Below are 27,481 nucleotides of genomic sequence, written 5' to 3'. Positions count from 1 at the left end.
TGAACGGCCCAATCAGATCTCTCCATACGGTCTCGAAGCACCGGATTTCCACGAGGCGCTCGGGGAGGGAGAGAGCTGTTGATTGGACTATGCCGCCGGAAGCGGGGTGCAAATGTGTTGTGGCTGTAAGGAACAGGAAGCCCCGAAGGGTCAAAAGGAATACAAAAGCAAAGTCTGTTTGCCTCCTTTAAGCCGTTGTTCTTTCTTGGTTTCTTTTCTATTTTTTTAAGAGCGAGTGGCCTAGGCGGCGACGGTTTGCGTTAGGCGCCGCGGAGGTGAGGGAGGCCCACCTCCCGCGCTCTGGTAGGTGAGTGTGGCCTGGGTCCGCGCCGGGAGGCGAAACCAGGCTTCTCGGCCGAGGAGAGGGTGAACTACAGCCAGAGTTAGGATTAGGGCCCAGGTTTGTCTTCATTCCTTGGTCCTTGCTAGTGCCCGGTGTCCTGAGTCGCCCGGCTTGGGAGTTCGCGGTGCCCACCCCGAGCGGAACCGCGGGAGTCTGCGAGATGGCGTGTCGGTCGTGGTGGGAGGTTCCGACACTTTCTTAACGCGCCAGAACTGCCGGGCCTCTTGTCTTCTTTCAGCACTGTTCTGTTAGCTTGGAGCCATCAGGCCTAAAGTGAGCTGCTGCTTCTGTTCCACTAGGAACAGCTCCTCTCTCCTTAGAAAACGTGGAATGCCCGATTGAAACTCGTTGAATCCCGGAGCGTAGTTGCAGGATGGGTACATCACAAGTTTCCCAGTCGCAGTGCCTCGCTCATTCTCTTCTAATAGGAAGCAAGGCTGTGTATCTATTTTATTAGAACACGACCGGTGGTTGAAATGTCTTGAGAGTTGGTGCCCTTGGAATGCCAATCCACGCAGAGGGGAAAAGGGAGAACTATTGTTCGTGGGAGTGCTTCTTGGAGGACCACAAGATCTGTGGCCCTTAGTTTTAAAATGCAAACCTTGTGCTGCATCCTTCAGGTAGTCTGATTGTTATGTCTAAAGTGGAACCCACAAAGTCTAATATGAACCTGTTTAGGATTTACAGCGATTTCTTGAGTGTCAAGCTGTGAGGCAAGTTTCGTGGGTTAATTGATTTATTGATGCGTCCCCAGAGACATAAAATAGTTTGGTGGAGCTCAGTGTAGTGACTTGTAATCCTAGGACCACAGAGGCGGGGTGTGTGTGTGTGTGTGTGTGTGTAGGGGATGGATGTCAGCTTCCATAGCAAGACTGCCAGAAAAGAGAGCAGAATAAACTTACAAGCCACCTGGCTTCTGAAATATTTGAAAGCAATCTGTGGAGCTTTCTACGACAGAAGGAACTGAGTTGAAATAAAGGCAGCTCCTTTGTTTCTGTTGGAGCCTAAGATGAGCTATGAATCTGAAAAGTCGGATGGCCCAATTATCTTTGAAGTCGAAGTCTTAATACCTTTAAGAGGAAATTCTTTCTGGTTTTTAAAAAGGAAGAATTATGCGAAGGCCATTTACCTGGTTTCATCCTTCATTGTGACCAAACGTTTGCTTAGAGACAGTCTTCAACTGCAGAAACTGAAAGCCACCCATACTTTGACGGTGAAGTAATTTAGCAGCATGATTCAACTGTGAACTTGGATATAGTGTAATAAGCTTGTATGGCAGCAGGATTAATCCGTTTCAATGTGTTCGCCTTTTTGACGTCTTCGTTCTTGAACGTGAGTGTTTCACCTTTGTTTCACAGTTATGCTCTAACTCATGAGTTGTTTTTTGTTTTTTGTTTTTTTTTTTTCAGTTGTCTTGATATTTGAGTTTTTTGATTGTTGTTTTCAGACAGTCTCTTGTAGCCAGTCTGGCCTTGGGTTTGATGTGTATGGAAAAGAAACCTTAAGCACCTGTTTTGTTTTGTTTCTCAGGTGTTCAAATTACAGGTGTACACTACATATGGCAATATTAATTAGCCTTTTGACGTTGGAATAGTGATTCATTTTGGAAAATTCTAGTCACATATATTGATACATTTGACTGCTTCCACACACATTTTACATTTTCACTCTGTCTCCAGCTGTTCTTGTTTGCTTGCTTTTTTTTTTTGAGGCAGGGTCTTGCTATGTAGCCTAAGGTGTTCTAGAACCTTAGATTCCTAAGATTTTTTGGCTCTGCCTCTTTGCAGACTGGGCAGTTTTGTTCATTGATTCTCTTTTATTAAACAGTCATCTTTGGTGGGAGTGTTTTGTTTTTTGAGACAGGATCTCTCTATTTAGCCCTGGCTCTCCTGGAACTGGCTATATAAACCAGGCTGACCTGGAACTCATAGAGATCCGCCTGCCTCTGCCTCCCCAGTTTTGGGAATAAAGGTGTGTGCCACTGTGTCTCCTCCTAAACACTGACATCTTAAATTCAATTATTGCAGGTCTTATTCCTGAAGTTTTTGTTTACTTTTTTCTAAAGATAAAAGTACATTGTAGCTTTTCTTCAGAAGAGGGCATCAGATCTTATTACAGATGGTTATGAGCCACCCTGTGGGATCTGAACTCAGGACCTCCGGAAGAGCAGTAAGTGCTCTTAACCAATAATTCATCTCTTCAGCCCTTTTATTTATATGAGGACACTGTAGCTGTCTTCAGACACACCAGAAGAGAGCTATCGAATCCCATTATAGATGGTTGTGAGCCACCATGTGGGATTTGAACTCAGGACCTCCGGAAGAGCAGTAAGTGCACTTAACCACTGAGCCATCTCTTCAGCCCCTTGTTTACTTTTATAACTTTAAAAAAAGTTTTATATTTTTTGCTGTTAATTTCAAGGCTTGATTTTTATTTTAAACATTGTAAGTATATTTGTTGTGTGATCCATGTATTTAATTCCCATAGATTGTTTTTCTTATCCATTATTCCCAAGGTTTTCTTTCTTATCTCCCTTCCCTTTCAAGGTGTAGTTCTTGGGTACCAGTTTATGATGGGGAGGAAGGATTATGAGCACACCCTGTGGGCTGCTCTTGGTTTTTCTGTTGCCTCATCATAGTACTGCTAGAGTCAATGTTCAGGTCAGAGAAGTCCTCAGGATGAAATAAGTACTTGAATCATGGGCTTAATTTCTGGTTGTCACCTTCTAGATTACTATCTTTTTGGCTTTTTGTTTTAACAATTATTTAGTTACTTTTGTATGTGATGCCTTTGATATGTGTATATACATATATGTGTATGTGCAGATTTATGTGCAATATTAAATGTATCAGAGGACAACTTGAGTTATGGTCCTACCTTTTTTGTCCTTTTAAGATTTATTTTAGATTTGTGTGTGTCTGTGTCTGTGTCTGTGTCTGTGTCTGTGTCTGTGTCTGTGTCTGTGTCTGTGTCTGTGTCTGTGTCTGTGTCTGTGTCTGTGTCTGTGTCTGTGTCTGTGTACAGGTGCATAAGGAAGCCATAAGGGTACCAGATCCCGGGTGCTAGTGGTAGAGGCAATTGTGTGCCTGTATTGTACCTGGAACTGAACTTAGCCTCTGGAAATGCAGCAAGCTCTCTTAACTTCTGCACCATCTCTCCTTGTTTGAAACAGAGTCTTTAGTTGTTCACTACTACATATGTCTGGCTAGCAGACCCATAAGTTTCTGGGGATTTTCCTGTTGTCTGCCTCCTACCTCCAGAAAGGAACACTGGTATTTGGTAAACATTTTTATCCACTGAGCCATCTTTCAGCTATTATTATTATTACTACTACTACTACTACTACTGTTACTGTTACTGTTACTATTGCTGCTGCTGCTACTACGACCACCACTGCATTTCCAGCTGTTTAAACATAGCAGCAGAGGACAGGTTTTAATATTTAGTTTGTTTTCTCCAGAGGCAAAAGCCTCTCACCCCTGGATTCTGATACCGGAATGGGAAATTTGTGATTTTTCTATGCTCTTAAGTGAAAGATGATATTTTTACATAGAATTTCTAATGTTTTCACCATTCACTGTCACAGAAAGTATAAGAACTAGGCTTCCCTGATGCCTTAGTCTAGTCTTCCTAGAAGAACTCAGTGCTTATGCTGGGCTTGGTGGTATACATCTTTAATCCCAGCGCTCTGGAGGCAGAGGCAAGTGGGTCTCTGAGTTGGACACCAGCCTGGTGTTTCATCTTCCAGTTCGCCAAGGTTACCTAGTGAGACTCTGTCTCAGAACACAAAGCAAAACATAAAACAACTTTTAAACAACTGGCACCACACAGCCCAGTTCCACTTTCAGTCTGCTGTACTGCCGAGCCATGGAAGGATGGGAGTTCAGAAGACGGGCTAGGATTTGGTGTGCGGGTTGGGTCTAAAGGCGACCCATATGGCAACATAGTTTAGAATCAAAGCTACTCTTGAACATTTCTCAGAGAGGTACCATGTTGAATACTAATGCTGAAATTTTTTAATTTTTCTTGTGTCTTCCTCCCAGTTTTGAGGGGCTGACAACCAAAAGATCTTGGTGTTTTTATTTCTTCCCTGAGTTCCAGGTGAAGTTACTTTGCGCTTACCTGTCACAGCATGTAGCAAAATACAACTAAATTAGACTCACACACATCGAGGGCTGTGTCTATTCTGAGAGGTAAAGTGTGAACTAGAGCTGAGCTACAGGAGCGGAGGTGTAAGTTCGTGTCCTTTTCCTTTACTGTAAGAAGATGAATTAGGTGCATGTAAGAAGAGATCGATACCATGTGCTGTGGAAAGATTTTGTGTGAGTGTGTGTACGTGTGTGTAAACCCATTAAATACTTGACATATAATTGCATGTTTCTTTGATGCCTCAAATTTATTACAAACTGTTTTTTATAAGACAAACCTTCTGCAGTCAAGTCAAATTCAGTTCCTATCCTCTCATGATGGGAGCTGGCCCAAATGACTGCGACAGCAAGCTCTGCTGCTCATGGGCCCTGTGTCCCCAGCCCGTGGGACCTAGGGATAAGTTTGGTTGCAGACATTGCAAGAAAGGAAAAAAAAAAAAAGACAAACCTTAACTATAGATTAAGATGCTTACGTTGTAATCAGTGTTAGAAGATTAATGTTACTTTTCTTACTGATTGCTTTATCCAGTGATAAGTATTAACAGAGTTCTTTATTAGGTAATTGTCATTCTCTAAAGAAGTTTTATGACGTAGGAAAAGTTGATTTGATCTAAATTATCATCGCTTAGCAGCAGTCTTCTGGCCAGAAAGTAGTCTTCTGGGAGGTTTAATCGGACTATCCAGCAAATCTAGGTGTGCGCGTGTGCATGTGTGCACACACACAGGGGTTTGGGGTGGTGGTGGTGGTTCATGCACCTTTATACTTGTCTATCCGTGAACATGAGGGGCACAAGAGGATGCTGGGTATATCATCTGTTACTCTCTTGCCTATACCTTTGAGGCGGAGTCAGTCGTCACCCCCGCTTTTCCTCCCTTGGAACCTGGACCTTAGGTTTTTGTAGATTGGTTGGTTTCGAGCCAACAAGTTGCAGCTGGCCTCTCAATAGTGTGAGTTACAGAGTGTGCCTGACTTGTGGCTTGTTACTTGAAAGCTGGGATCCAAACTATGGTCCTCAAGACTGCATAGCAAATGTTCTCAACCACTGAGTCATCTCTCCCTGTCCCTTCTATTTGAAGTACAGGAAGACTTACATATTAGGGTAAAAATATTGGAAAGCAGTCAACTGACGAAAGAAAATGGGTTGGCTTATTTTTGCTACCCTAAATAAAGCTTATAACACAGAAATCTTATTCCTTGAGTGTATTTCTACACATAGGGTCTAATTTTAGAAGGGGATGGTGGCCAGCCAGATGTAAACTTAGTCTGCTATCACAAAATTCAATTGCGTAGGAAAACAGATCTCATTAATTTGTATCACGGCACTAGTTACATGGACTAAGTTATCAGTTCTAGGATTACTTTGTAAGTTGTGCACTTTTAGGACTTGCAGAATATGCTATAAGACACCACCTGTTTTGTCTCCCCAGCCTGGAAAGGAAATACTGACTCCAGTAGAAACACAATACTGCAGTATGTAGCAAGTTTCCCTGCTTGAAGCAAAAGATCTTTGGTTTTTAGGCCTGTTAAATTTGTAAGCCATAGCTCTTTTTGGAGACAGAAGTCTTACTATATAAAAGCCAAGTTGGCCTCAAACTTTTCAATCCTTGAAACTTGTTTAAGTTTAGATTTTTGTTTTCTTTTTTCCTCCCCCCCGCCCCCCGAGCTGAGGACGGAACCCAGGGCCTTGCGCTTGCTAGGTAAGCGCTCTACCACTGAGCTAAATCCCCAACCCCGATTTTCATTTTCTACAAAATCCATATTGAAGAACATTGAATGTTTCTTTTTTTTTAAAAAATGTTGGACTGAGTATGCAGTTCAGCCTTTGTGCTCTTGCCTAGGTTGTGCTCTTGACCATCAGCACTGGGAAAAAAGAGTATTTGGTTTTATAGTTGGACTCATTTTTCAGTTTCCTTGAAAAATAAAAGTAGGCAAGGACAAAATGCTGACTTTAGTCTGTCTGTCTCTTCTCCACCCTCACAAGGTCTAACTGTAGCCTTCAGTATCCTAGAATTCATCCATCATGCAGACAAAGGCTAACCAAGAACTCAGGGATTCTTCTGCCTCTGCCTCTGCCTCTGCCTCTGCCTCTGCCTCTGCCTCTGCCTCTGCCTCTGCCTCTGCCTCTGCCTCTGCCTCTCTGCCTCTGCCTCTGCCTCTGCCTCTGCCTCTGCCTCTGCCCTCTGCCCCTGCCTCTGCCTCCTGCCTCCCTGCCTCTGCCTCTGCCTCTGCCTCTGCCCCTCTGCCTCTGCCTCTGCCTCTGCCTCTGCCTCTGCCTCTGCCTCTGCCTCTGCCTCTGCCTCTGCCTCTGCCTCTGCCCCTGCCCCTGCCCCTGCCCCTGCCCCCTGCCCCTGCCCCTGCCCCTGCCCCCCCCCTGCCCCTGCCCCTGCCCCTGCCCCTGCCCCTGCCCCTGCCCCTGCCCCTGCCCCTGCCCCCCTGCCCCTGCCCCTGCCCCTGCCCCTGCCCTGCCCTGCCCCTGCCCCTGCCTCCGCCTCCGCCTCCTGAGGGCATGCTGGTACTGAAGGTATGTGCCGCCATGCCTGGTTTATTTAACCTTCCTAGGATTGAACACCGGAAGGACAAAATGAACCTTCCACTATAAATCCTCTGTAGTCCTATGTTAATCTTGATAGTTAGAGCTCCCTGGGCTTTTTGTCTGTTTGTATTTTATCTTTGTTTATTGCAGTGAACAGAAGGGAACGTTCAGACTTGTGAAAATTTGGCTAAGCAATAGGAATTCAGAGTCAATGTAGTCTAAATCCTTAGTTTAGATGAGGGTGAGTACATTGTGGGTATGGGGCACTTCCATTCTGCAGAATAAGTGGCTAGTGTGGACTCTGAAGAAAAAGGTCTACTTCTTAATGGAAGTTTAAAAAAGACTTTAAATGTTGTCAATTGTGTGTGGGGGAGGGGGTGGGGGAGGTGAGTACAAGGTGCAGGAGCCACTGCACACGTCTGCAGATCACAGGAAGACTCCAGGAGTTGGTTTTCTTTCCACCAGAATTCCAGGAAGCAAGTTCAGGTTGTCAGGCTTACACAGCAAATTCTTTTACACACTGAGCCTGGGGGCCAAAGCAAGGTGCATCCATTTCCAACCTTCCTAATGCTGTGGGCCTCTGATACAATTCCTCATGTTGTGGTGACCCCCAACCATAAAAATATTTCTGTTGTTACTTCATTTCTATTTTTGTTATGAATTATAACATAAGTATTTTTGGAGATAAAGGTTTGTTAAACAGGGTCACGACCCACAGGTTGAGAACCACTGAGTTAAAGGAAGCCAGCAAGAATTGGTTTTCAAAAGATGGTTTAAATTGTGTAACAAAGAAAGTTGTTTCGATTTTGGTTCTTTTTCCTGTTACCCAAACATAACTGATGTTTGAACAAGAATTCTTTGAGACACTGAAGCTACAGTAAATCCTTGTAATGGCCACTGTTGCCTAATTTAACATTGGACAGTGTTTGGGAATATTCATTGAATATTTTCCCTGCTCAGATTCTTTAGCTGCTCCTGGTGGTTGGTTTATTTAGTAAATATATACACTGGACCTGTGCTCCACACTGTGCTGCTAGGCAGTGTGGGGAGAGCTGCTGGGACATTCAGCAGTGGCAAAGCATAGTCAGTGGGTGCTGTCTGCAGTTTCACAGGTATGTAACGGGAGCACAGGAAAGACATACACAACTTCTCCTCTAGAGGGACATAGGACGCTTCTCGAAGGTAGGGTCTTCATTCTGCGTCTGAGCAGAGAAGCTCTCATGACGTTTGAAAACAGAGCATGGCAGAGGCAACAAAGCCTGCAGAGGGGCAGAGCAGGTTGGGAGATGTGCAGTGTGGTTGTCCAGTGCCTCGTGGAGGGTTGTTAAAAGTTAGATTGGGAAGAAGGTGGGTGGTGAGGCAGTTGATGGGATCACACAAATCACTGTGGACTTTACTCTGACGGAAGCACTTTTCAACCACAAGGTAATTTTACACACAAGAGGAATTTGATTTTTGTTCTAGTTTGTACTAGGGTGTGTGTGTGTGTGTGTGTGTGTGTGTGTGTGTGTGTGTGTGTGTGTGTGTGTACTGTCACTTTATGTAGGACAGTAACAGGCAGGTTTACCTTTAGAAAGTCCATTAGATTGATAATGGAAGAATGATTTGAATGAAGCTAGAATAGAAAAATACCTATGGAATACTTTTTGAAGTATGCAACATGAAACCCCCCCAAAAAAAGGAATTAGAAAGGGGCACTTCCCACAAAAGGGGTAGATTAGGGAGACATTAAGAGGTAGAGTCAACAGAACTAGGCGACAAGTGGAATATAAAAGTATAAAGAAGGAAAAGAAATGTAGGTGCACGCCCAAGTCTTGAGCCTGGGAAACCGTCTATCCAAATTTTTGCCATACAATATCTAATTCTGCCTGTGCTGTTCACTTTAGAGGTTTACTATGTACATATGATCTGGGTTAAGAACAAGAGTACTTGGTAGGCGCTTGCCTAGGAAGCGCAAGGCCCTGGGTTCGATCCCAGCTCCGAAAAAAGAACCAAAAAAAAAAAAAAAAAAAAACAAGAGTACTGACCTTGCTCCTTTTGTGTACTTCATAAAGTCTAGCCCAGTGTTGGATAAATAGTAGAATTACCAACTCACATGTGGAGAGAATTATATATGTGGTGTATATATATATATACATACATTAAAGTTTTTCATGTTTTCTAACTTCTTAATTTGATGTCCCTTTCCCATGTAATAGGTCCTATTTGTTTGACTGATTTCTTCCCATTCCTTGAGTGCACAGTCCCTTTACCACTGTACCGGCTCAGAGCTTACATTGTTCTTTATGGGAATGGGAAGCCTTTCAGAGCAGTTTAAATGGGCCAAACACAATACCAAGTGCTTTGATGAATTGTCTTGTTTTCCACACGAAGACTTGATGTTGTACAGGGCTGTTTTGGCCACCTTTGGTGAGTGATCTAGGGATAAGGATGTCAAGACTCAGAAGAATAAATGACTAGTGCGGTGTCATACCAAGTTCTCATCCTGGCAGAGCCAAATTCTGAACTTTAGAGTCTTTATCATTGCCTGTGCACACCTTAAGAAGAGCACAACAGAGGACACCTGCTATAGATTGACTGAAATTGAGCAGCCTTATATGAAGGATGTGTAAGGTTAAGCAACTTGTCTTGCAGTATTATTTATTTTGAAACAAAATCATTATATATATATATATATATATATATATATATATATATATATATATATATATATAAATCTCAAGCTGGTGTCAGCCTCCCTGGTGCAGGGATTGCAGGCGTGAGCCACCATACCAACCTATATGGCTCTAGCTATTGACCGAAAGAAGATTGTAATTCTCCAAAGACCTGATATTGTCTGGATATTATACAGAATACTCAGAGTTTGGCTATTCATTCATCACTACTCCAGCTTGCTGGAGTCCATTTTTCCTTCCACCATGTGGATTCTGGGAATTAAACTCAGGTCGTCAGGCTTGGCAGCACACACGGTTACTCCTGGAGGCATTTGCTGCCCTGCTTTTTGAGGTGTGTCTCAGGTATTCAAGGGTGGCCTTGAACTCTTAAATCTTCCTGTTTCTGCTCCTAGCTAGGATTACAGGCTTACGCGTGCCACCAAGCCAGGCAAGTTCCACTGCTTTGAAGCACATTTATCTCCATCTTGCAGGATTAAAATACTGGATGTTTTCCTCGGAAAAGCAGCGAGTTAAGAGTAGCAGTTACCTTCCTATAATTAAAGCATTGTCATGTTGAAAGAGAGTCACCTTTTATCATCTCAAAGCTTATGTGTGGAATTCATAGGAACAGAAATTTCCGAGCATGAACTTTAAGGTGGGAGGGAGTGCACTGGCCCATCTCGAAGGTCTGGATAGGAATTGCTGATTCTGGTTGTGGTGTGTGTGGTGGGTTCTGATGCCAGTGGAGGCTGTGAGGATCTGTCCCGTGTGAGTTATTTCCTAGGAAATAGGAGTAGGGGAGGGAAGTAGACAGTCGATGTAGGTGGAAGGGAGACTTACAGCAAATGGTAGAAAGGGGAGAGCAAGGGTGCAGTGGGACTTCCATCTACCCAGTGCCTGCAGAGTTCACATTCTCTGCTGGGGACGTTTCATAAGCCGTTGGCTCTCATTTCTTAAGAAATTGTTCCAGAGAGCTTGAAGAACTTTACAAGGTCACAGAGACCTTTGTTTTAACTGAGAGTATGTGGTTTCTGAGGAGGAGGAGGAGTAAGGCGAAGTGGGTAAAAATGTGATTTTTGGAGACAAGGTATCATATAGTGCAGGCTGGCCTTGAACTTGCTGTGTATTCTAGGTTCATCTTGTAGGACCCTCCTGCCTCAGGCTTCATGAGCATTGGGACTACAGTCACGTGCCACCACGCCTATCTGAGAATATGAATTAGATGTCAGACTTGGCCTTGAGCCGATATGCTTTGAGCAGTGACTGAGCCCGGGTGTCAGCATCATCTGTGACAAGCCTTTCTCGTCGGCTGTGTGTGCAGAGAAACTTGATGACATGCAATGATGACATACAGAAAGTATGTAGCACATGCCAGGAGCGCTACACTAAGCCATTAGCTGCTTTGTGAGGCGACAGACTTCATTTTTTAAAAGTTATTTAATGTGTAAGGGTATTTTTGTCTACATATATGTCTGCGGCATACATATGGTAATATGTGAAGGTGTTGTATCATACCCTGGGACTAGAATTACAGTTTTAAGCCAAAATGTAGGGACTAGGAATTGAACTAGGAAAGAAGTCAGAGCTTTTAATCACTGAGCCATCTCTTTAGCCCCAGACTTAGTTTCTTATGAACTATTATTTTGGGTTGTCAAACGTGTTTCGTTTGTGCTGTGGTAGGTAGTAATATATTGAACACAAAACATGTCCGAGTAGATGATTAATTGTAATTCTTCAGAAAAACATTTTTCCCTTTTTTTTAATGAGATTTCTTTTAATTTACATTTCAAATGTTATTCCCTTTCCTGGTTTCCTGTCCATAAGCCTCCTATCCCTTCCCCCTCCCCTTCTTCTATAAGAATGTTCCCTCTCCCCAACCACCTCCCCTTCCCGCCCTCACATTCCCCTAAGCAGGGGGTCCAGCCTTGGCTGGACCAAGGGCTTCTCTTTCCATTGGTGCCCAACAAGACCATCCTCTGCTACGTATGCAGCTGGAGCCATGGGTCAGTCCCTGTATAGTGGTTTAGTCCCTGGGAGCTCTGGTTGGTTGGTATTATTGTTCTTACGGAGTTGCAAGACTTTTCGGCTCTTTCAGTCATTTCTCTAATTCCTCCAACGGGGACCCCATTCTCAGTTCAGTGGTTTGCTGCTAGCATTTGCCTCTGTATTTGTCATGCTCTGGCTGTGCCTCTCAGGAGACAGCTATATCAGGCTCCTGTCAGCATGCACTTCTTGGCTTCATCAATATTGTCTAATTTTGGTGGGTGTATATATGTGGGCTAGATCACAAGTAGAGCAGGCTCTGAACAAACATTACTTCAGTCTCTGCTCCAAACTTTGTCTCCATATCCCCTCCTATGGATATTTTTGTTCCCCCTTTTAAGGATTGAAGCATTCGTACTTTGGTCATCCTTTTTCTTGAGCTTCATGTGGTCTATGAATTGTATCTTGGGTAATTTGAGCTTTTGGGCTAATACTCACTCATCAGTAAGTGCATACCATATGTGTGTTTTTGTGACCTCACTCAGGAAGATATTTTCTAGTTCCATCCATTTGCCTATGAATTTCATGAAGTCATTCTTTTTTATTCCTGAGTATTACTCCATTGTGTAGATGTACCACATTTTCTGTATCCATTCCTCTGTTGAAGGGGATCTGGGTTTTTTCCAGCTTCTGGCTATTTTAAATAAGGCTACTATGAACATAGTGGAGCATGTGTCTTTGTTATATGTTGGGGCATCGTTTGGGTATATGTCCAGGAATGGTATAGCTAGGTCCTCAGGTAGTACTATGTCCAATTTTCTGAGGAATTTCCAGAGTGGTTGAACCAGTTTGCAATCCCACCAACAATGGAGGACTGTTCCTCTTTCTTCCCATCATCTCAAGCATCTGTTGCCACCTGAGATTTTATCTAAGCCATTCTGACTGATGTTCGATTAGGGTTGTTTTTGATTTACATTTCCCTGATGACTAAGGATGTTGAACATTTCTTTAGGTGCTTCTCAGCCATTCAATATTCCTCAGCTGAGAATTCTTTGTTTAGCTCTGTACCCCATTTTTAATAGGGTTATTTGGCTCTCCGGAGTCTAACCTTGAGTTCTTTGTATATATTGGATATTAGCCCTCTATCAGATGTAGGATTGGTAAAGATCTTTTCCCAATCTGTTGGTTGCCGTTTTGTCCTAACCACAGTGTCCTTTGCCTTACAGAAGCTTTGCAGTTTTATGAGGTCCCATTTGTTGGTTCTTGATCTTAGAGCATAAGCCCTTGGTGTTTTGTTCAGGAAACTTCCCCCAGTTGAGGCTCTTCCCCACTTTTTCTTCTTTTAGTTGAGTGTACCTGGTTTTATGTGGAGGTCCTTGATCCACTGGGACAGAAAAACATTTAAAAAGCCAGCATCCCAAGGTTTGCACATGCCAGGCAAGTGCTGAGCCGCACCCCCGGCTCCAAACTGCTGACTTTTAAGAGGAATAAGACATTCCCATCTCTTTCCTTCTTCCTGCTTCTCTGAGTTGAAGAAAAAGCAGAAAGGAAGTTTGGTGTCTTATATGTCAGCGTATGCATTAAGGGCTTGTAGGAATAAGAAAGGTCACTGCTTCACAGAGAGGACAGGCAGGACCAATGGCAGCAGTGTTTACTATGGAGAGCATTGGGTGAAGGTTAGGAGGGCCTGGCTTTCGTGCTTCCACTCTTTACACCCGTGTTTTGTTTTCCTAGATCTGCCACCTCCTTCTTTACAGACTGGACTGGACTGCTAAAGCACCCTGAGAACCTGAGAGTCCCCATTAGAGTCTGCTTTGGAAGCAGGAACAGGTAAATCAAACAGGTATCCTGCTCTTGAGATAGCAGCTGGAAGGAGGAACAGTGAACCATCGCAGCCGTACAGTGGGGGAAGTACCTTCAGAGTGACATGCCGTGAATCTCAGTGACTGTGGATAGCACGGACGTGTACAGTGGGGGAAGTACCTTCAGAGTGACATGCCGTGAATCTCAGTGACTGTGGATAGCACGGACGTGTACAGCGGGGGAAGTACCTTCAGAGTGACATGCCGTGAATCTCAGTGACTGTGGATAGCACGGACGTGTACAGCGGGGGAAGTACCTTCAGCGGGACATGCCGTGAATCTCAGTGACTGTGGATAGCACGGACGTGTACAGTGGGGGAAGTACCTTCAGGGTGACATGCCGTGAATCTCAGTGACTGTGGATAGCACGGACGTGTACAGTAGGGGAAGTACCTTCAGCGGGACATGCCGTGAATCTCAGTGACTGTGGATAGCACGGACGTGTACAGTGGGGGAAGTACCTTCAGGGTGACATGCCGTGAATCTCAGTGACTGTGGATAGCACGGACGTGCTCTGCCTGTTAAGCCAGGATAGACTCCACGCCTCAAGTGCTGGAGCACAGATGGGCACCATCACACCCCAAGTGTGTGGTGCTGGGGCTCGAACCCAGGGCCTCGAGCATGCTAGGCAAGCATTATATAGTTCTCTTTTGAATTTTTTTTCTGTAGACTATTCCATTATGGATGGAGGGGATGATGGTAACCTTGTCATCAAAAAGAGGTTTGTGTCTGAGGCAGAACTAGATGAGCGGCGCAAAAGGAGGCAAGAAGAATGGGAGAAAGTTCGAAAACCAGAGGACCCAGAAGGTATATAGATAGACCTAGAGTTGGACATCATTCATTTAACCTATTTTTTAAAAATAAGTTTGTTTTTCTATGTATTAGTGTTTTGTCTGCATGTGTATCTGTGTGAGGGAGTCAGATGCCCTAGAACTGGAGTTACAGACAGCTGTGAGCTGCCATGTAGGTGTTGGGAATTGAACCCAGATCCTCTGGAAGAGCAGCCAGTGTCCTTAACCACTGAACCGACTCTCAAGCCCCTCATTTAACTCTTTAATCTTCACAAAACCCTGCCAAGAAGGTGGTAATTGACCTCACTAGAGTTTAGAAACCAGACTCACAGGGTGAAGTAAGCTTTGCGAATTCTCCACAGCAGAACCAGTACTCCATATTTGCCCTCCTTCCCCACCACAGTGTCTTCCAGGAGGTTCTGCTAGTTGCTTGCTTGTTACAGGTGAGGGGCAGTTTGAACTGAGATGCTGCTAATAGGTTTGAACTAACTGTTCCTCCAGTTAGTAACTTGACATTAATAGTTGTCTTTGAAAACTGCCTGCCCCCTTCTGTCTGAGGTGCAAAGGGAAACTCTAGACTTTGTGTGGTTTTCACCTTCAGATTTATAGAGACTTAACTATTTTTCCAACTCTTTGTGATTCCAAAATAATATGAAACAACCTAAATTCTGTGTCCCCTTTATCCTGTCTTCCTTTCAGAATGTCCAGAGGAGGCGTATGACCCCCGGTCTCTGTACGAACGGCTGCAGGAACAGAAAGACAGGAAGCAGCAGGAGTATGAGGAGCAGTTCAAATTCAGTAAGCTTCAGGAAATTGACATTTGAGGGACTCACTGGACCTTTTGATGTACTTTGGCCCCATGAAACCATCTTTGTTACTAGCAATAGACTATTTTGATTATCCAGCCCCCAGGAGCTCAATTCAATGGGAAAAAAGACCATCTTCTGCCTTCCTTTTTACTTAGGACTTAAGATACCATTTGAATGCTGTGCTAATTTCTAGTAAGGGGAGAAGTGCTTTGACTTGATGTCATGCTATTTATTAAAAAGCCATAGTGTTTAACAATTCTTTCTTGTAATTGCCTAAAGAATATGCTGCTTGTTTAAAAAGGAAAAGGGCCAGCAGTATGGCTCATGAGTACCAACCAGTGCTTGTTGTGCAAGCTGACAACCTGAGTTGATCCCCAGATCCCACTGTTAGGAGAGAATCGACTCTGAAGGGCTGTCCCTTAGCCTATGTGAGTGCCCTGGTGCATGTATACACATACCACACACAGATTAAACATGTAGGGAGGGAGAAGCCAAAGAAGACTGCCTCAGTGCTCCTTCAGTCTCCTCAGTGCTCCCTCAGTCTCCTCAGTGCTCCTTGTTCGCCTTTTTCCCCAGAAAACATGGTAAGAGGGTTAGATGAAGATGAGACCAACTTCCTTGACGAGGTTTCTCGGCAGCAGGAGCTGATAGAGAAGCAGCGACGAGAAGAAGAGCTGGAGGAGCTGAAGGAGTACAGAATATCCTTTGTGCTCGGAGAGAAATGGCTCTGAGTGACTGACTGTGGCTGGTGGGGTATGTTGCATGTGCATATCTGTTGTAATCAGAATGCCACATTTTTCAGGATTAACTAGGCATAAATTCTCATAGTCAGTAGTGGGGTATTCTTGCCTTGTTGAATTAAACTTAGATGGGCAATGTAGCCAGTCTCCCTGGGGAGACATTAGCTCCTGAGATTTAAAAGGTAATGTTTCTGATCTTTTACATGCATGTGCACACAGTGCAGACTTTCTGAAGTCAAAGATAATCTCATCCAGTAGCCTGCTCTTCACTTCCTGCCTTAGTCCCTTGGATAGGACTCTAGGAACCTGAGCCCCGCTATGCTAGCTAAGCTGCCTAGGCAGCAAACTCCTAGGATCTGCCTGTCTCTGCCATGCCTGGTTTTTACTTATATGCTCAGGATTGGAACTTAGGTCCTCATAACCCAGACAGTGCTTTTACTAATTGAGCCATCTCCCCAGACCTAAAGGCATGTTCAGAAACACTCCGCTTTTTCTTCTGTGTTTAGCAAGATTCGACAATCCTCCCATATACTGAGAACTATCCCTGTAGTGGGCTCAGGGAACAAGGAAGGTCGTTTGACTTAATATTACCATGTTGGAAACATCTACTTGTAGAACTTTTTTCCCCTTTTCCTGAGATGGTCTCGCTTCATAGACTAGATTGACTCAAAACTGTGATTACATATGAATACCACATGCCTTTGAATGTCTTAGTAGGCACCTCCACGTCTTACTTAGCTGATGAAATCATCATCATTCCTGCCGTGTTGGTCCTAATCTAGTTTCCCTCCATTAGAGTCTTTTTCTGATCTTCCCTGTCTCTTCTACTCTGCCTTAGCCAAAGGGAACTCCAAACCTCTCTAAATCTTGCTGTCTTTCTCATCACTCTGGACTTTCTTCTGTATTGCTAGGGTTATTACTACTGGGTTTCCATTTCCCTTTGCCCCAACCATCTATTCTTTGGGCAGAATTGTAAACTGTAAATGGCATCGTGTAACTTTACTATTTGAAGCACTCCAGTGATTTTCCCCTGTGGCAGTTAGTCTAAAGTAGACCTCTCTTTGAGAGGGATCTCACCGTATAGCCCTCTCTAGACTAGAACTCACTTTGTATACCAGGCTAGCCTTGAAATCACAGAGACCCAACTGACTCTGCCTCTGAGTGCTGGGACTAAAGATGGGCACTACCATGCCTGCTCAAGTCAGCATTCTTTAGTCAGGCTCTGCAGGGCTCTGCATGACGTAGGGTAAACTGCCTGGGTTCTGTGGCCACTCTTCTGATGTTCACTCTACTCTAGCCTCTGGCCATTAGGTTCCTCACACATCACTAAATGGATTCTACTGCAAGGCCTCAAATTCCTGGTTTCCTCGACCTGAAATGTTCTTCCCTCAGATTTCCCAAGGCTAGCGTTTCATGGCTTCTGACTCTGCTCTGTATTCCTTCCCTTAAGCACTCTGTGGTTGCAGCTCCTGGTCGCTGTACCACTATATCTGGGTAGCACCAAGTGGTGTTGCTTGGTGTTCTCTGGGCATTCTACATTCCAAGCACATGCTCTACTACTGAGCTACCCAAGCCCCATAACTTTGTTTTAAATAAGGCACACTTTCATTTGTTGGCTTTGGCTCATTTTATCTCTTTACTGCTGGAATGTAAAATCAGTTCTATAACAACCAGAATGACTGATTGTTTCCCCCAGTGCCTGGAATATAGTAAATTCTTAAAAGATATATAAATAAATGAGTACATAGCCCACAGGATCTATTAGTAATCCATTCTAATTTTTATCCTTCTGCAGGGAAGCTTATTGGATATTTCAAGCTTGTAAGTTAAGTAAACTCACTGTTCTGTTTGAACATCCTTCATCAGTGAATTGATTACTGATGGTAGGACAGAGTCGGTGTGCATCCCTGGCTGGCTTGGAATTTATTATGTAGACAAGGCTAGACTCAGGGACAGAGGTCCACCTCCCTGCCTCCCCAGAGCTTAGATTAAAGGTGCCTGCCACTTTGCCTGGTTTGATGGTAGGGTTTTATATTTGTACTAACTAGTATTTTCCTGCAGAGCGTATACAACAGTAATGCGGGGAGCAGTGTGAGCAGGTGCTCTGGGACGTAATGTCAGCCTCAGAGCTGGAGGCATGAGTATTGGCTGCCAGCCTTGCTTCTGCTGGTGGCATTCAACTCCTTCTGAGGCTGAGAGTGGATGCAGAGTTGCCCCTCGGTTTCACCGTAAACTTAGACTTTCTGAACCTCTGCCTGTGCTCTGAGGAGTATCCTAGCATGCATGTGGAGGTGGGTCAGAGGACGCTTGTTGGAGTGGGTTCTCTTTCTGCCGTGTGGAACCCAGGGACACTCAGGCTGTTAGGCCTGTAGCACGTTCCCTTTTCTCTACTTTAAAGAAATGACAAGTTAAAGTGTTTTCTTTCTTCACTTGTGTCTTGTTATTAGAAATCCATGCCTGTTGTGGTATGCTCATTTTCCCATTTTAGTATTTAATATCGAGTAGGTTTCTTTCTGTTGTTCTTCCTTTTTTGAGCTCTGTGCCTTAGTGATAAAGTTATAGGTAGGGACTGCTATGTACTAATGACTTTGACTTTTTTTTACTAGGAAAATTGTCTCTAGTTTCAACCCCACACCCCCACCCCAATGAAAAGGAGAGTTCAGGGCTGACGAGATGACCCAGCAATTGAACCCTGATGGCCTGGATTCGATCCCTGGAACCTGTGTAGTAGAAATAAGGAGCTGACTCCTGCCAGTTGTCTTCTCACCTCTGTGTACTTGCTGGAAATGTCTGTCCCATCTCCCGTTGTGTGTGCCTAAATGTAATTTTAAGAAAATGAAGATTGGGGCTGGAGAGATGGCTCAGTGTGTAGGGCATTTGCCACCTAGCCTGGTGTGTGTGGTGAGGTGATGCCTGTTTCTCATCTTTCAAAGGCTGCTTCTTGGATGTCTTGGGCACTAGATGTCACTGTTGTCTAGTAAGGCACTGCTGCATTTTAATTTGCACCCCGTCACGTATTTACCTGCTTAGTACGTTGTGAGGAAGAGCCTAAAATAAAATGGAAAGAACATACGCAAGAGGAGAGAACAGCAGGGAGTGACCAGTCTTGTGAGCTGGTGAGGACCATGATGTGACAAGTGCCCTGCTTAGGGAGTACTGAGGAGTGAGCCTAGGACCTTACCTATGCTAGGCAGCCTCTCTACCACTGTGCTATATCCTAGCCCTTTTTCTACTTTTTTATTGTGAGGCATGCTCTTTTAACTTTCTTAGGCCAACTTGACCGCTCTATAACCCAGAGTAGAACTTAACCCTCTTTAAGTATCTGGAATATAGGCCTGTACCAACAGGTTAAACCTGTCTGTCTGTTCTCTCTCTGTCTCTGTGTGTGTGTGTCTGTCTTCCTTCCCTTTTCCCTTCCCCCTCTCCCTCCTCCCCTCCCTCTCTCCCTGTGTGTGTGCGTGTGTGTGTGTGAATGCGTGTGGAAAGTTAGGGATGATTTACAGAAGTCTGTCCCCCCTTCTATCTACCACGTGTGTTCTGGAGATTGAACTCAAGCATTGTGGCAAGTGCCTTTACTCCCTGAACCATCTGGGCAGCCACACAACAAAGGTCTTAAGGAATATAAAGGACATTGAGAAGTTATGTATGACTTCCTTAGAAATAAGTCTTACCTTTCAAAGGTGAAGTCAGGCTTTGCAGAATGTCCTACGACTGTTGGTGACATTCAGATGAGAACCATTATAACCAGCTTGTCTTGCCGGTGCAGTACATCAGAGTACTCCAGTAAGAAGACTGTAAATGAAGACTCCTAAGGACAGCACAGGAGCTCAGAGGTCATTTTCAAAAGCATAAGCAGGGTTGGGCACATTGATGAGTTTGAGGCAGGAAATTACTAAAACCTGACCTTCACACACGCACACAGAGATACACACATGCACAGTGATACACTCACATATCCACATGCACAGACACAGGATCTGAGGGTTTAGGTCTATATCCCAACTGCTTAGGAAACGAAGTCGGAAGATCTCACATTTAAGTTCCGCCAAGGGACCTGTGGATTATATATGTTGTTCTCTGGATTTACTTTTGCTCTGTAGCATTTCTTCCTTTTGGTTAATCTGACCCTTAACCTGTAACTCACAGTAATCTCAACAAGGTTGGAATTTCTGCAGAAAATAAGGAAGTAGAGAAGAAGCTGGCTGTGAAACCCATAGAAACCAGGAGCAAGTTCTCCCAGGCAAAGCTGTTGGCGGGAGCTGTGAAGCATAAGAGGTCAGTGAGAGTGCACACATGGTGAAACTCTCCCTCTGGCTACATGGTCTGAAATGCCACTTGCAGTGGTGCCCAGAGCAAATGGTTATTCAGCGTGATACCGTGACAGTGCTCCAGTGTGCTCGCCTTCCTGTCCCCTGCCAGATTTAGTGTCCCGGTAGCCTCTGACCCTAGCCTGATTGGATCCCTCTTTCAGCTGACGTGCAGCTCCTCTTCACTGAGCACCTGCAGGAGGTTAGATTCCCTCTAATGGAGATTGCTCTCACCAGTTCCACAGAGTATCGTTTATTATGACCCGTCTTACAGAAGGAAAGGCAGCTGGAGAGATGAAGAACTTTTGTCCACAGTTGTACAGTAATAAAGCAAGCAAGAGTTCAGTGTTGAGCTTTTGTATCTCTAGGCAAATGAGGCAGTAAACGCCTCAGGATTGCTGTGGTGAGGGGGTAACAAGCATGGGGGAGGGGCACAGATGGAAGCGTGCTTCCTGGAAGTTAGAGAAGGGCTTAAACGATGTTGACAGCGTACAGCAATGGACTCTGATGGAGGACAAGGGAGAAGACCGCCCAGAGAACAGCTGCGACAGAGGCCTCGAGAGAATATGGCAGCTGTGACGGTTAGAGACCTGACGTGGGGGGTAGCACTGCTGCAGACTCTGATAAGTTCTTTGTCATGTTTGCTCGTCCCTTTTCAAATCCTGAAATGGCACCAAAGTGATTGAATCAGCTTGACCAACCAGACCGTGGGCAAAATGATGTAAAGTGCAGTCTATTAGGAAAATCAATATGGTGTATTGGCAGCCAGCCACTTGTTTTGAATAGAGTGTATTGATGCAGTCTTGCGGTTTGGCACATCCTCTATCTGCTGCAGATGTTCCTAGGAACATGAGCACATGTAAAATGTCATTGTGGTACAGCAGCAGCAGGGGGCATTGGTCGTCACAAACCGTGACTCTTTAAACAGCCCATGTAAGCCTCCACTGGCTTACATCCCAAAGTTCACTGGCTCTCAAGAATCAGACCTGGGCCGGTTTGATGAGCTCTCCAGGTGGGCAATTACCCTCTTCGGTATGGGCAAATGGTTATTTCAACTGTCTCTATATTAGTCTTTATATCATATTTAGGAAAGGCTCTGTTAGCTTATTTGGTGATCTGTATAGAGTCTCTCGTGGGTTTTCAAAGTATATCACTTAATGTTGTTTTGAAGCAAGGTGACACATTAGCCTCTTGGGGCAGGACTTTGTGAGCTTTCCTGCGGGGTTTATTAAAATAACGTGAGCATTTGTGACTAGTGTGGACCCCCGAGGCATCGCACCAACTCTGGCGTAGTGAATGTTAAGTGTGGGAGTGCTCGTTGTTAAAGTTGCATGGACAATTCAGATTCCCCGTGAAAATCTGCAGTCTCCCACTGTATGAAGCATCAAAACAAAACCCGTTTCCTATCTTTTTCAAGTGATTCTTGTTTTATTGTTAGAGATTCCTGTGGGTGCCACGCTCGTTCGTCTGCAGCCTTCTCAGTTAGAGGCTCAGCACTGCTTACTGCTGTCAGCTCTCATGGAGGACAGTTTTATATTTCCCACCGTGTATTTAGAATCCAGTGGGATTTCTTCTTCACCTCAGCAATAATACTGAGGTGTATTTTAAGTTTTCAATATTGAGGTAACTTGTCCATACTCCACTTGGTTCTAAAATTCACACACACACACACACACACACACACACACACACACACACACACACCCCTTATGATCCTGGCATCGTAGAGGCTATGAAGTACAGTACTTAGTTTTCCCTGACTATTCCTACCTTAATTGTGTTGTGGTCTTGTGACTTGTATATCATGATTTTTATTTTAAAGATGGAATCTCACAGTGTAGACCCGGCTGGCCTGGATCTTGCTATGTAGACCAGACTGCTTTTGGCAATCCTGGTTCCTTGGCAGGGCTTTAGACTGTGTCACTTGTTCCTGGAGCTGAGTTCTAAGGGACTTTGAGGAGAATCTGTTTTGGGTCTGACTCTCTCTGCCTGTGAGTCAGGATGAGGCTCAGCTACTGCTGTAGCGCCACGGAGCTGCGTGTTCCTCGCCATGGTGATACTGCGCTAAACTCTGAAACTGTGAGCCAGGCCCAGTTAAATGCTTCCTCTAAGAATTGCTTTGGTCATGGCGTTTCTGCACAACAAAAGAACAATGACTGAGACACCGGGGCTTTTGCTCATTCCAGATGTAGTTACGTTGACAATGAAGAATAGTCATCCCAGCACCCCAGCCTGTCCATGCTAGTATTTGTCTCTCTCTCTCTCTCCCCCTCTCTCCCTCTCTCCCTCTCTTTCCCTCCCCCTCCCTCCTCTCCCTCTCCCTCTCTCTCTCTCTCTCCCTCTCTCTCTCTCTCTCTCTGTGTCTGTCTCTCTCTCTCTCTCTCTCTCTCTCTCTCTCTGTGTCTGTCTGTCTCTCTCTCTCTCTCTCTCTCTCTCTCTCTCTCTCTCTCTCTCTCTCTCTCTCTCTCTCTCTCTCTCCTTTTGTCTTTTAAGACAGAGTTTCTCTGTGTAGCCCTGGCTGTCTTAGAACTCCACTCTGTAGATGAGGCTGGCCTCAAACTCACAGAGATCCACCTGCCTCTGCCTTCCAAGTACACCACCATGCCTAGCTGCCCTGATCCTCTTTTTATCCATGCTTCCACTTATAATCTTTCTGGGTATTAAAGTTTTTTGGTGGGAGGGGTTATGTTTTCAAATGAATACCTTTAAATGACTGCTTTAAAATGTATTTACTTAATCTAGTTTAACTGTGGTCTATATTTAGATTTTAAAATATATTTTCTACCATCTTCACGCTGTCTTTCTTATTTTGCTCTTTGTTTACTTATTTATTTATAGAGTAGGGTGGATGTATTCTAGTCTGGTCTCCAACTCACTGTGCAGCCACTCACGACCTTGGACTTCCAATGCCCCTTCTCCACCTATGTACTGGGATTATTGCAGGGTGTGTCCCCATGCCTGGTTTATGCTATTTTGGGGGATTGAACCCACAGCTTTCCCCAGGTATTGGCCACTGTCTTAATGACTGAACTACATCCTCAGCGTCCCTTTTACTTTAAAAAAAAAAAAATTTATATTCTTGCTTTTGAGAAAAAAAGTGAAAATGACCTTAAGATGTTTTTCTTTCTATTATATATACTTTGTTTCTATTCTTTTAGTGATAGGTCTTGAAATTTAATAGGCAGGCATACTCAGCAAAACTAAATAGCTATTTTAATTCCTTAAAAATTATGTAAACAATGACCTGGAGCCAAGGCTGCAGTTGTGTGCTAAAACACTTGCCTACTATTGAGAAACTGTGGGCACACTCTCCCAGCACCTCCCTCCCCACTCCTCCACTCTCCCTCCTCCCCTCCCCCTCACCCCTCTCCCTCCCTCCCTCTCCTCCCTCACCTCCCCTCCCCCTCCCACCCCCCCACTCCTCCCCTCCCCCTCCCTCACCCCCTCCCCACACCTCCCTCTCCTCACCTCCCTCTCCCCACACCTCCCTCTCCCTCCCTCCTCCCCCCCCCCCCCCCCCCCCCCCCCCCCTCTCCCTCCCCCCCCCCCCCCCTCCCTCCCCCCCCCCCCCCTCTCTCCCTCCCCCCCTCCCTCCCCCCCTCCCTCTCCCCCCTCCCCTCCTCCCCCCCTCCCTCCCCCCCTCCCCCTCCACCCTCCCTCCCCCTCCTCCCTCCCCCCTCTCCCTCCCCTCCTCTCCCTCCCTCATCCTTCTCCCTCCTTCCTCCCTCCCTCTCCCTCCTCCCTCTCCCTCCTCCACTCTCCTGACACCCTCCCTCTCCCAGCACAAGTCCCCACGCACAGAGGGACTGTGGATCTTGTGCTACTTTTGCTCTCTTCTATGTAGTACAGTGGCCACAGGACCTATTGTGTTCATTCCACAAATTAGACTGGCCCATGGGATGAGATAGCTGTTTAGACTCACATCACCGGCTTTTCCTCTGCTATAAGGTCTTTCTCCATTGAAATGTGTTCCTGAGATACTGTTTTAGTGAAAATCTTTTTGGTTTCTCTGGATGTTACCAAAAATATTTCGTTTAAAAACTTATATTTTTGTCATTGTGAAAAGTGTAAATGCTCTTGAAATCCATCAAGAAGACAGAAAGGTAGTGTGCGTGCTGCGGCCTTGGGTTCGTTTGGAGGGTAAGTTCTCTTTCTAGCAGATGTTGATTTGAAAAGAGGTTACGAAGTGAAATGAAGGCTTTTCATTTCAATCATCCCAGCTCCTTGAGACTACCCCAGACTCTCATAAATGCTTCTGGTGCCCTGATTCTCTGTGTTGATCCCTAAGAATCAACATAACTCAAATCACCGTGTTTTCTGTTACAGCTCAGAGAGTGGCAATAGTGTGAAAAGACTGAAACCAGACCCCGACCCAGATGACAAGGCTCAAGGTGGGTGCGGCCCCTTCATTCTACCCAGGATGGATGAGAACTGTAGGAAGAATGCATCTCGTGTAAAGGGATGCATTATTTCTCTTTAAGCAAGCGTGCCTTAGCTTAGTGCCAAACTGTTTTATACTAAGCAGGAATTTCTACCATGAATATGTCAGCTGCTGTACAAAGGTGGTGTGTTACAAATCAGTAGCATTGATACATAACAATTGAGTTCTCCCAGGGGTGCTTATAAGCCCTGGTCAGATGACCTCTGCTCACAAAAGGTTTTTCTCTGTCTTGCCAAATGTCAAGTTTCTTGATTTCACCTGTGGCAGACAGAATGCCCTGCTTCTGCTGATGGTTGAATTGCACTGAGCCTAATGGAATTCAGGAGTCTTATTTTTCTTGAAGGTGGTGACTTCTTATGTGGTGAAATCTGCCTCTATATTAGGTAGCATGAAATTGTAAGTAAAGGGGAGTGTTCTCGGGCTGGAATGAGGAATTCAAGAGTTTGCTTTTAGTCGCACCTGTGGGATTGAGGATCTAATTCAGCTCAGTTGGTCATCTATAAAACAGGGCTTTCATTTATTCCTTTCTCAAACAAATCATGGATGTTTTTTAAATTGTTTCTCCTCAGTTCCAGGGATGGTAGTTGTACTTTTAAAAAGGACCATCAGCTTCCTCTACCCTCTTTCATTTCCACAGAGAAACACCATTGCATAATTCATATGTGTCCATCCAAACCTATTTAACACATGTAGACGCAGTTTCATATGTCATTCTAAGTGCCTTCTCCCTGTCCCTGCATTCCTGTCCCTGCATGCTAGCCAAGAAATACCTCCTTTGCTAGAAGGAGAGACTCTAGAAGAAACTGGCTATCCTTGAAGCTTGCTTCAGTCTTGCCCTCTGCAGGAGAAGGAAAGCCTTGGTCCTCCTGAAGGAAGCCTCGACCCTGACAGAAATTCAGCTTCTCCACTGAAAATTAGCTTGCGCAGAGCCAGCAAATGTACAAGGTGGCCTGTGTTCGCTCTCCATCTGCCTGCATTCCAAGAACATTTCACTAGTCATAATTTTCTGTGCTGAGTTGATATGACAATGTGGTCCGGCAAAGGCAGGAGTTGGCAGGAAATATCTCCCAAATGGTGAGCTTAGAGGGCAGCGCTTTGTTCTCTGGCTGTTAACTGCTTTTGGAATGAAATTTGTCAGAGTTGCAGTCTTTTCTCTCTGGAAACTTCCTAGATAATTGGAGGCTCTGGTCCTTTGATGTAAGCAACTCAGGGTCACAGTGGCCCCAGCTCCTGTGGCAGCTCTGTACTCAGTGCTGTCCTCCCGTAGGCTCCAGCCCTCCTAGCTCTGAACTCCACTCTTTATTCTCCGCTTCGGAAAGCATTCTGTGTGGTGCATATTAACACGACAAGCACTCGAGGAGTGAATTGTACAACTTCTCGTCATGCCTCAAATATTAAAACCGTCAGGTTTTTACCATTGCCCACCTCCCCCCAAATCAGCCATTTGCAAGGAAACTGTAGAATGACATTAACTCCCATCAGATTCTGGCCTACTTTGTGCTATACCCAGTGTGTCCCATGGTGGTGGTGGTTGGGAGGTCACCTCTCAAGGGTCCTCTATGGAGTGGTCACCCTGTCCCTCAGCAGGTGCCAGGGCTTCTGTGGCGCTCTTCCTTTATTGGAGAGACACTGAGGGGTGAGAGAGATGGGCAGGTCGGCTCCGCTCTGATTGCAGTGGCCAGAATGCTCTGTGAGTTTTTATATTTGCCCTTTTAAAAGCAATATGTTTTTTTTATTTATATATATATATATATATATATATATATATATATATATATAATTATTTAGAAAGGGGATGAAAAGACTACAGTAAAAAAGCAAGACTCCCCTGCTCACGTCAGTTTTTCATGGTTTTGCTTTTGTTCTTTTTAGGCTTTGTCCTGTATGTCCAGGCTGGGGATGACCTTTTAGCATTAGGAAGGGTGATGGCTAACTTCTGTCCCCCTTTTGCAGAGGCCCCGACCTGCATGTCTCTGGGAAGCTCTTCTCTGAGTGGAGCCCCCTCCCTCCACTGCCCGTCTGCTGCTGTGTGCATTGGCATCCTTCCTGGCTTGGGTGCCTACTCTGGGAGCAGTGACTCCGAATCCAGTTCAGACAGCGAAGGCACCATCAACGCTACAGGGAAGATCGTCTCCTCCATCTTCCGAACCAACACCTTCCTTGAGGCACCCTAGCTCCTGACAGTACCACAGGGAGCATCTCCTCAGAGGGTTGGATGCCAGTTCTGCCTCGGCATCACCGCCCTCAAAAAACTTACTCACTTGCTTCCTGTGTCCATGTGACATTTTAACCTAACTCAGAAATGTGTCACAGTCCATTTGTGGCTCACACTTGGTTTGATTTCTCTTTATACTCGAGTGCAGATGAACAAACCTGTCCTGTTGGTATGAGGAGTTGGGGTTCAGGCTGTCTCAGAAATGTCACTGACGGTAAGGACAGGCACAGCTGCTCGCAAGGACTCGGTGTGTCCTGTTGCTGTCTCGTTTATCTCCTCACCTAGCAGCACAGGAAGCAAGGGCTTCATTAGCTTCATCTTCTGTTATAGATGAATGGGCGGTCTGGTTCTGCCATGTTGTGTGTGGGCATAGAGAAAGGGGCCGACTAGCTGGTGGCATGGAGCTCTCTCCCCTGGGACTAACCCTTCCTGGGTGTTGTGTGACTTCAGTAAAGATTGCAGGCCACACCCACAAGGCTGAGAGCCAACTACAGCCCTTGAGGTGACGCTCTTCCATGTTCTCCCCTCTCCATCCAGCCTGAGGAGGTAGGAGGGAGCTGATAATGAGGATGTGTCCATCTTCTGCCCACCTTCTCTCCCTGAGAAATTGTTTTGATTTTGTTTTTGAAATAAAAGATTTAGTTTGATTCTGAA

At 45.1% G+C, this 27,481-nt stretch overlaps 1 protein-coding gene and 1 non-coding gene across 4 annotated transcripts; both read left to right on the top strand.

The window, feature by feature from the left end:
- Window positions 1–94: 94 nt before the first annotated feature.
- Psme3ip1 (proteasome activator subunit 3 interacting protein 1) lies at window positions 95–27,481 on the top strand. Of its 3 annotated transcripts, none has more exons than XM_032888031.1 (8): window positions 95–303; window positions 13,397–13,492; window positions 14,194–14,331; window positions 15,015–15,113; window positions 15,701–15,822; window positions 20,009–20,139; window positions 24,498–24,562; window positions 26,566–27,481. In XM_032888031.1, the coding sequence occupies exons 3-8, from the start codon at window positions 14,205–14,207 to the stop codon at window positions 26,784–26,786; spliced, it is 765 nt and encodes a 254-aa protein (XP_032743922.1). In that variant the 5' UTR covers window positions 95–303; window positions 13,397–13,492; window positions 14,194–14,204; the 3' UTR covers window positions 26,787–27,481. The 3 variants fall into 3 exon arrangements, with proteins under 3 accessions (XP_032743922.1, XP_032743921.1, XP_032743923.1); XM_032888030.1 differs by having other exon boundaries at window positions 95–307; XM_032888032.1 differs by lacking the exon at window positions 95–303 and adding an exon at window positions 10,963–11,036.
- On the top strand, window positions 4,774–4,910 carry LOC116886722. The gene has a single exon (XR_004386134.1). It is a non-coding gene; the product is annotated as a small nucleolar RNA SNORA5 (small nucleolar RNA).

Source organism: Rattus rattus, chromosome 17 (assembly GCF_011064425.1).
Source record: "Rattus rattus isolate New Zealand chromosome 17, Rrattus_CSIRO_v1, whole genome shotgun sequence".
In the NCBI taxonomy this organism is placed as follows: domain Eukaryota; kingdom Metazoa; phylum Chordata; class Mammalia; order Rodentia; family Muridae; genus Rattus; species Rattus rattus.
This window is presented reverse-complemented; position numbering and strand designations above follow the sequence as displayed.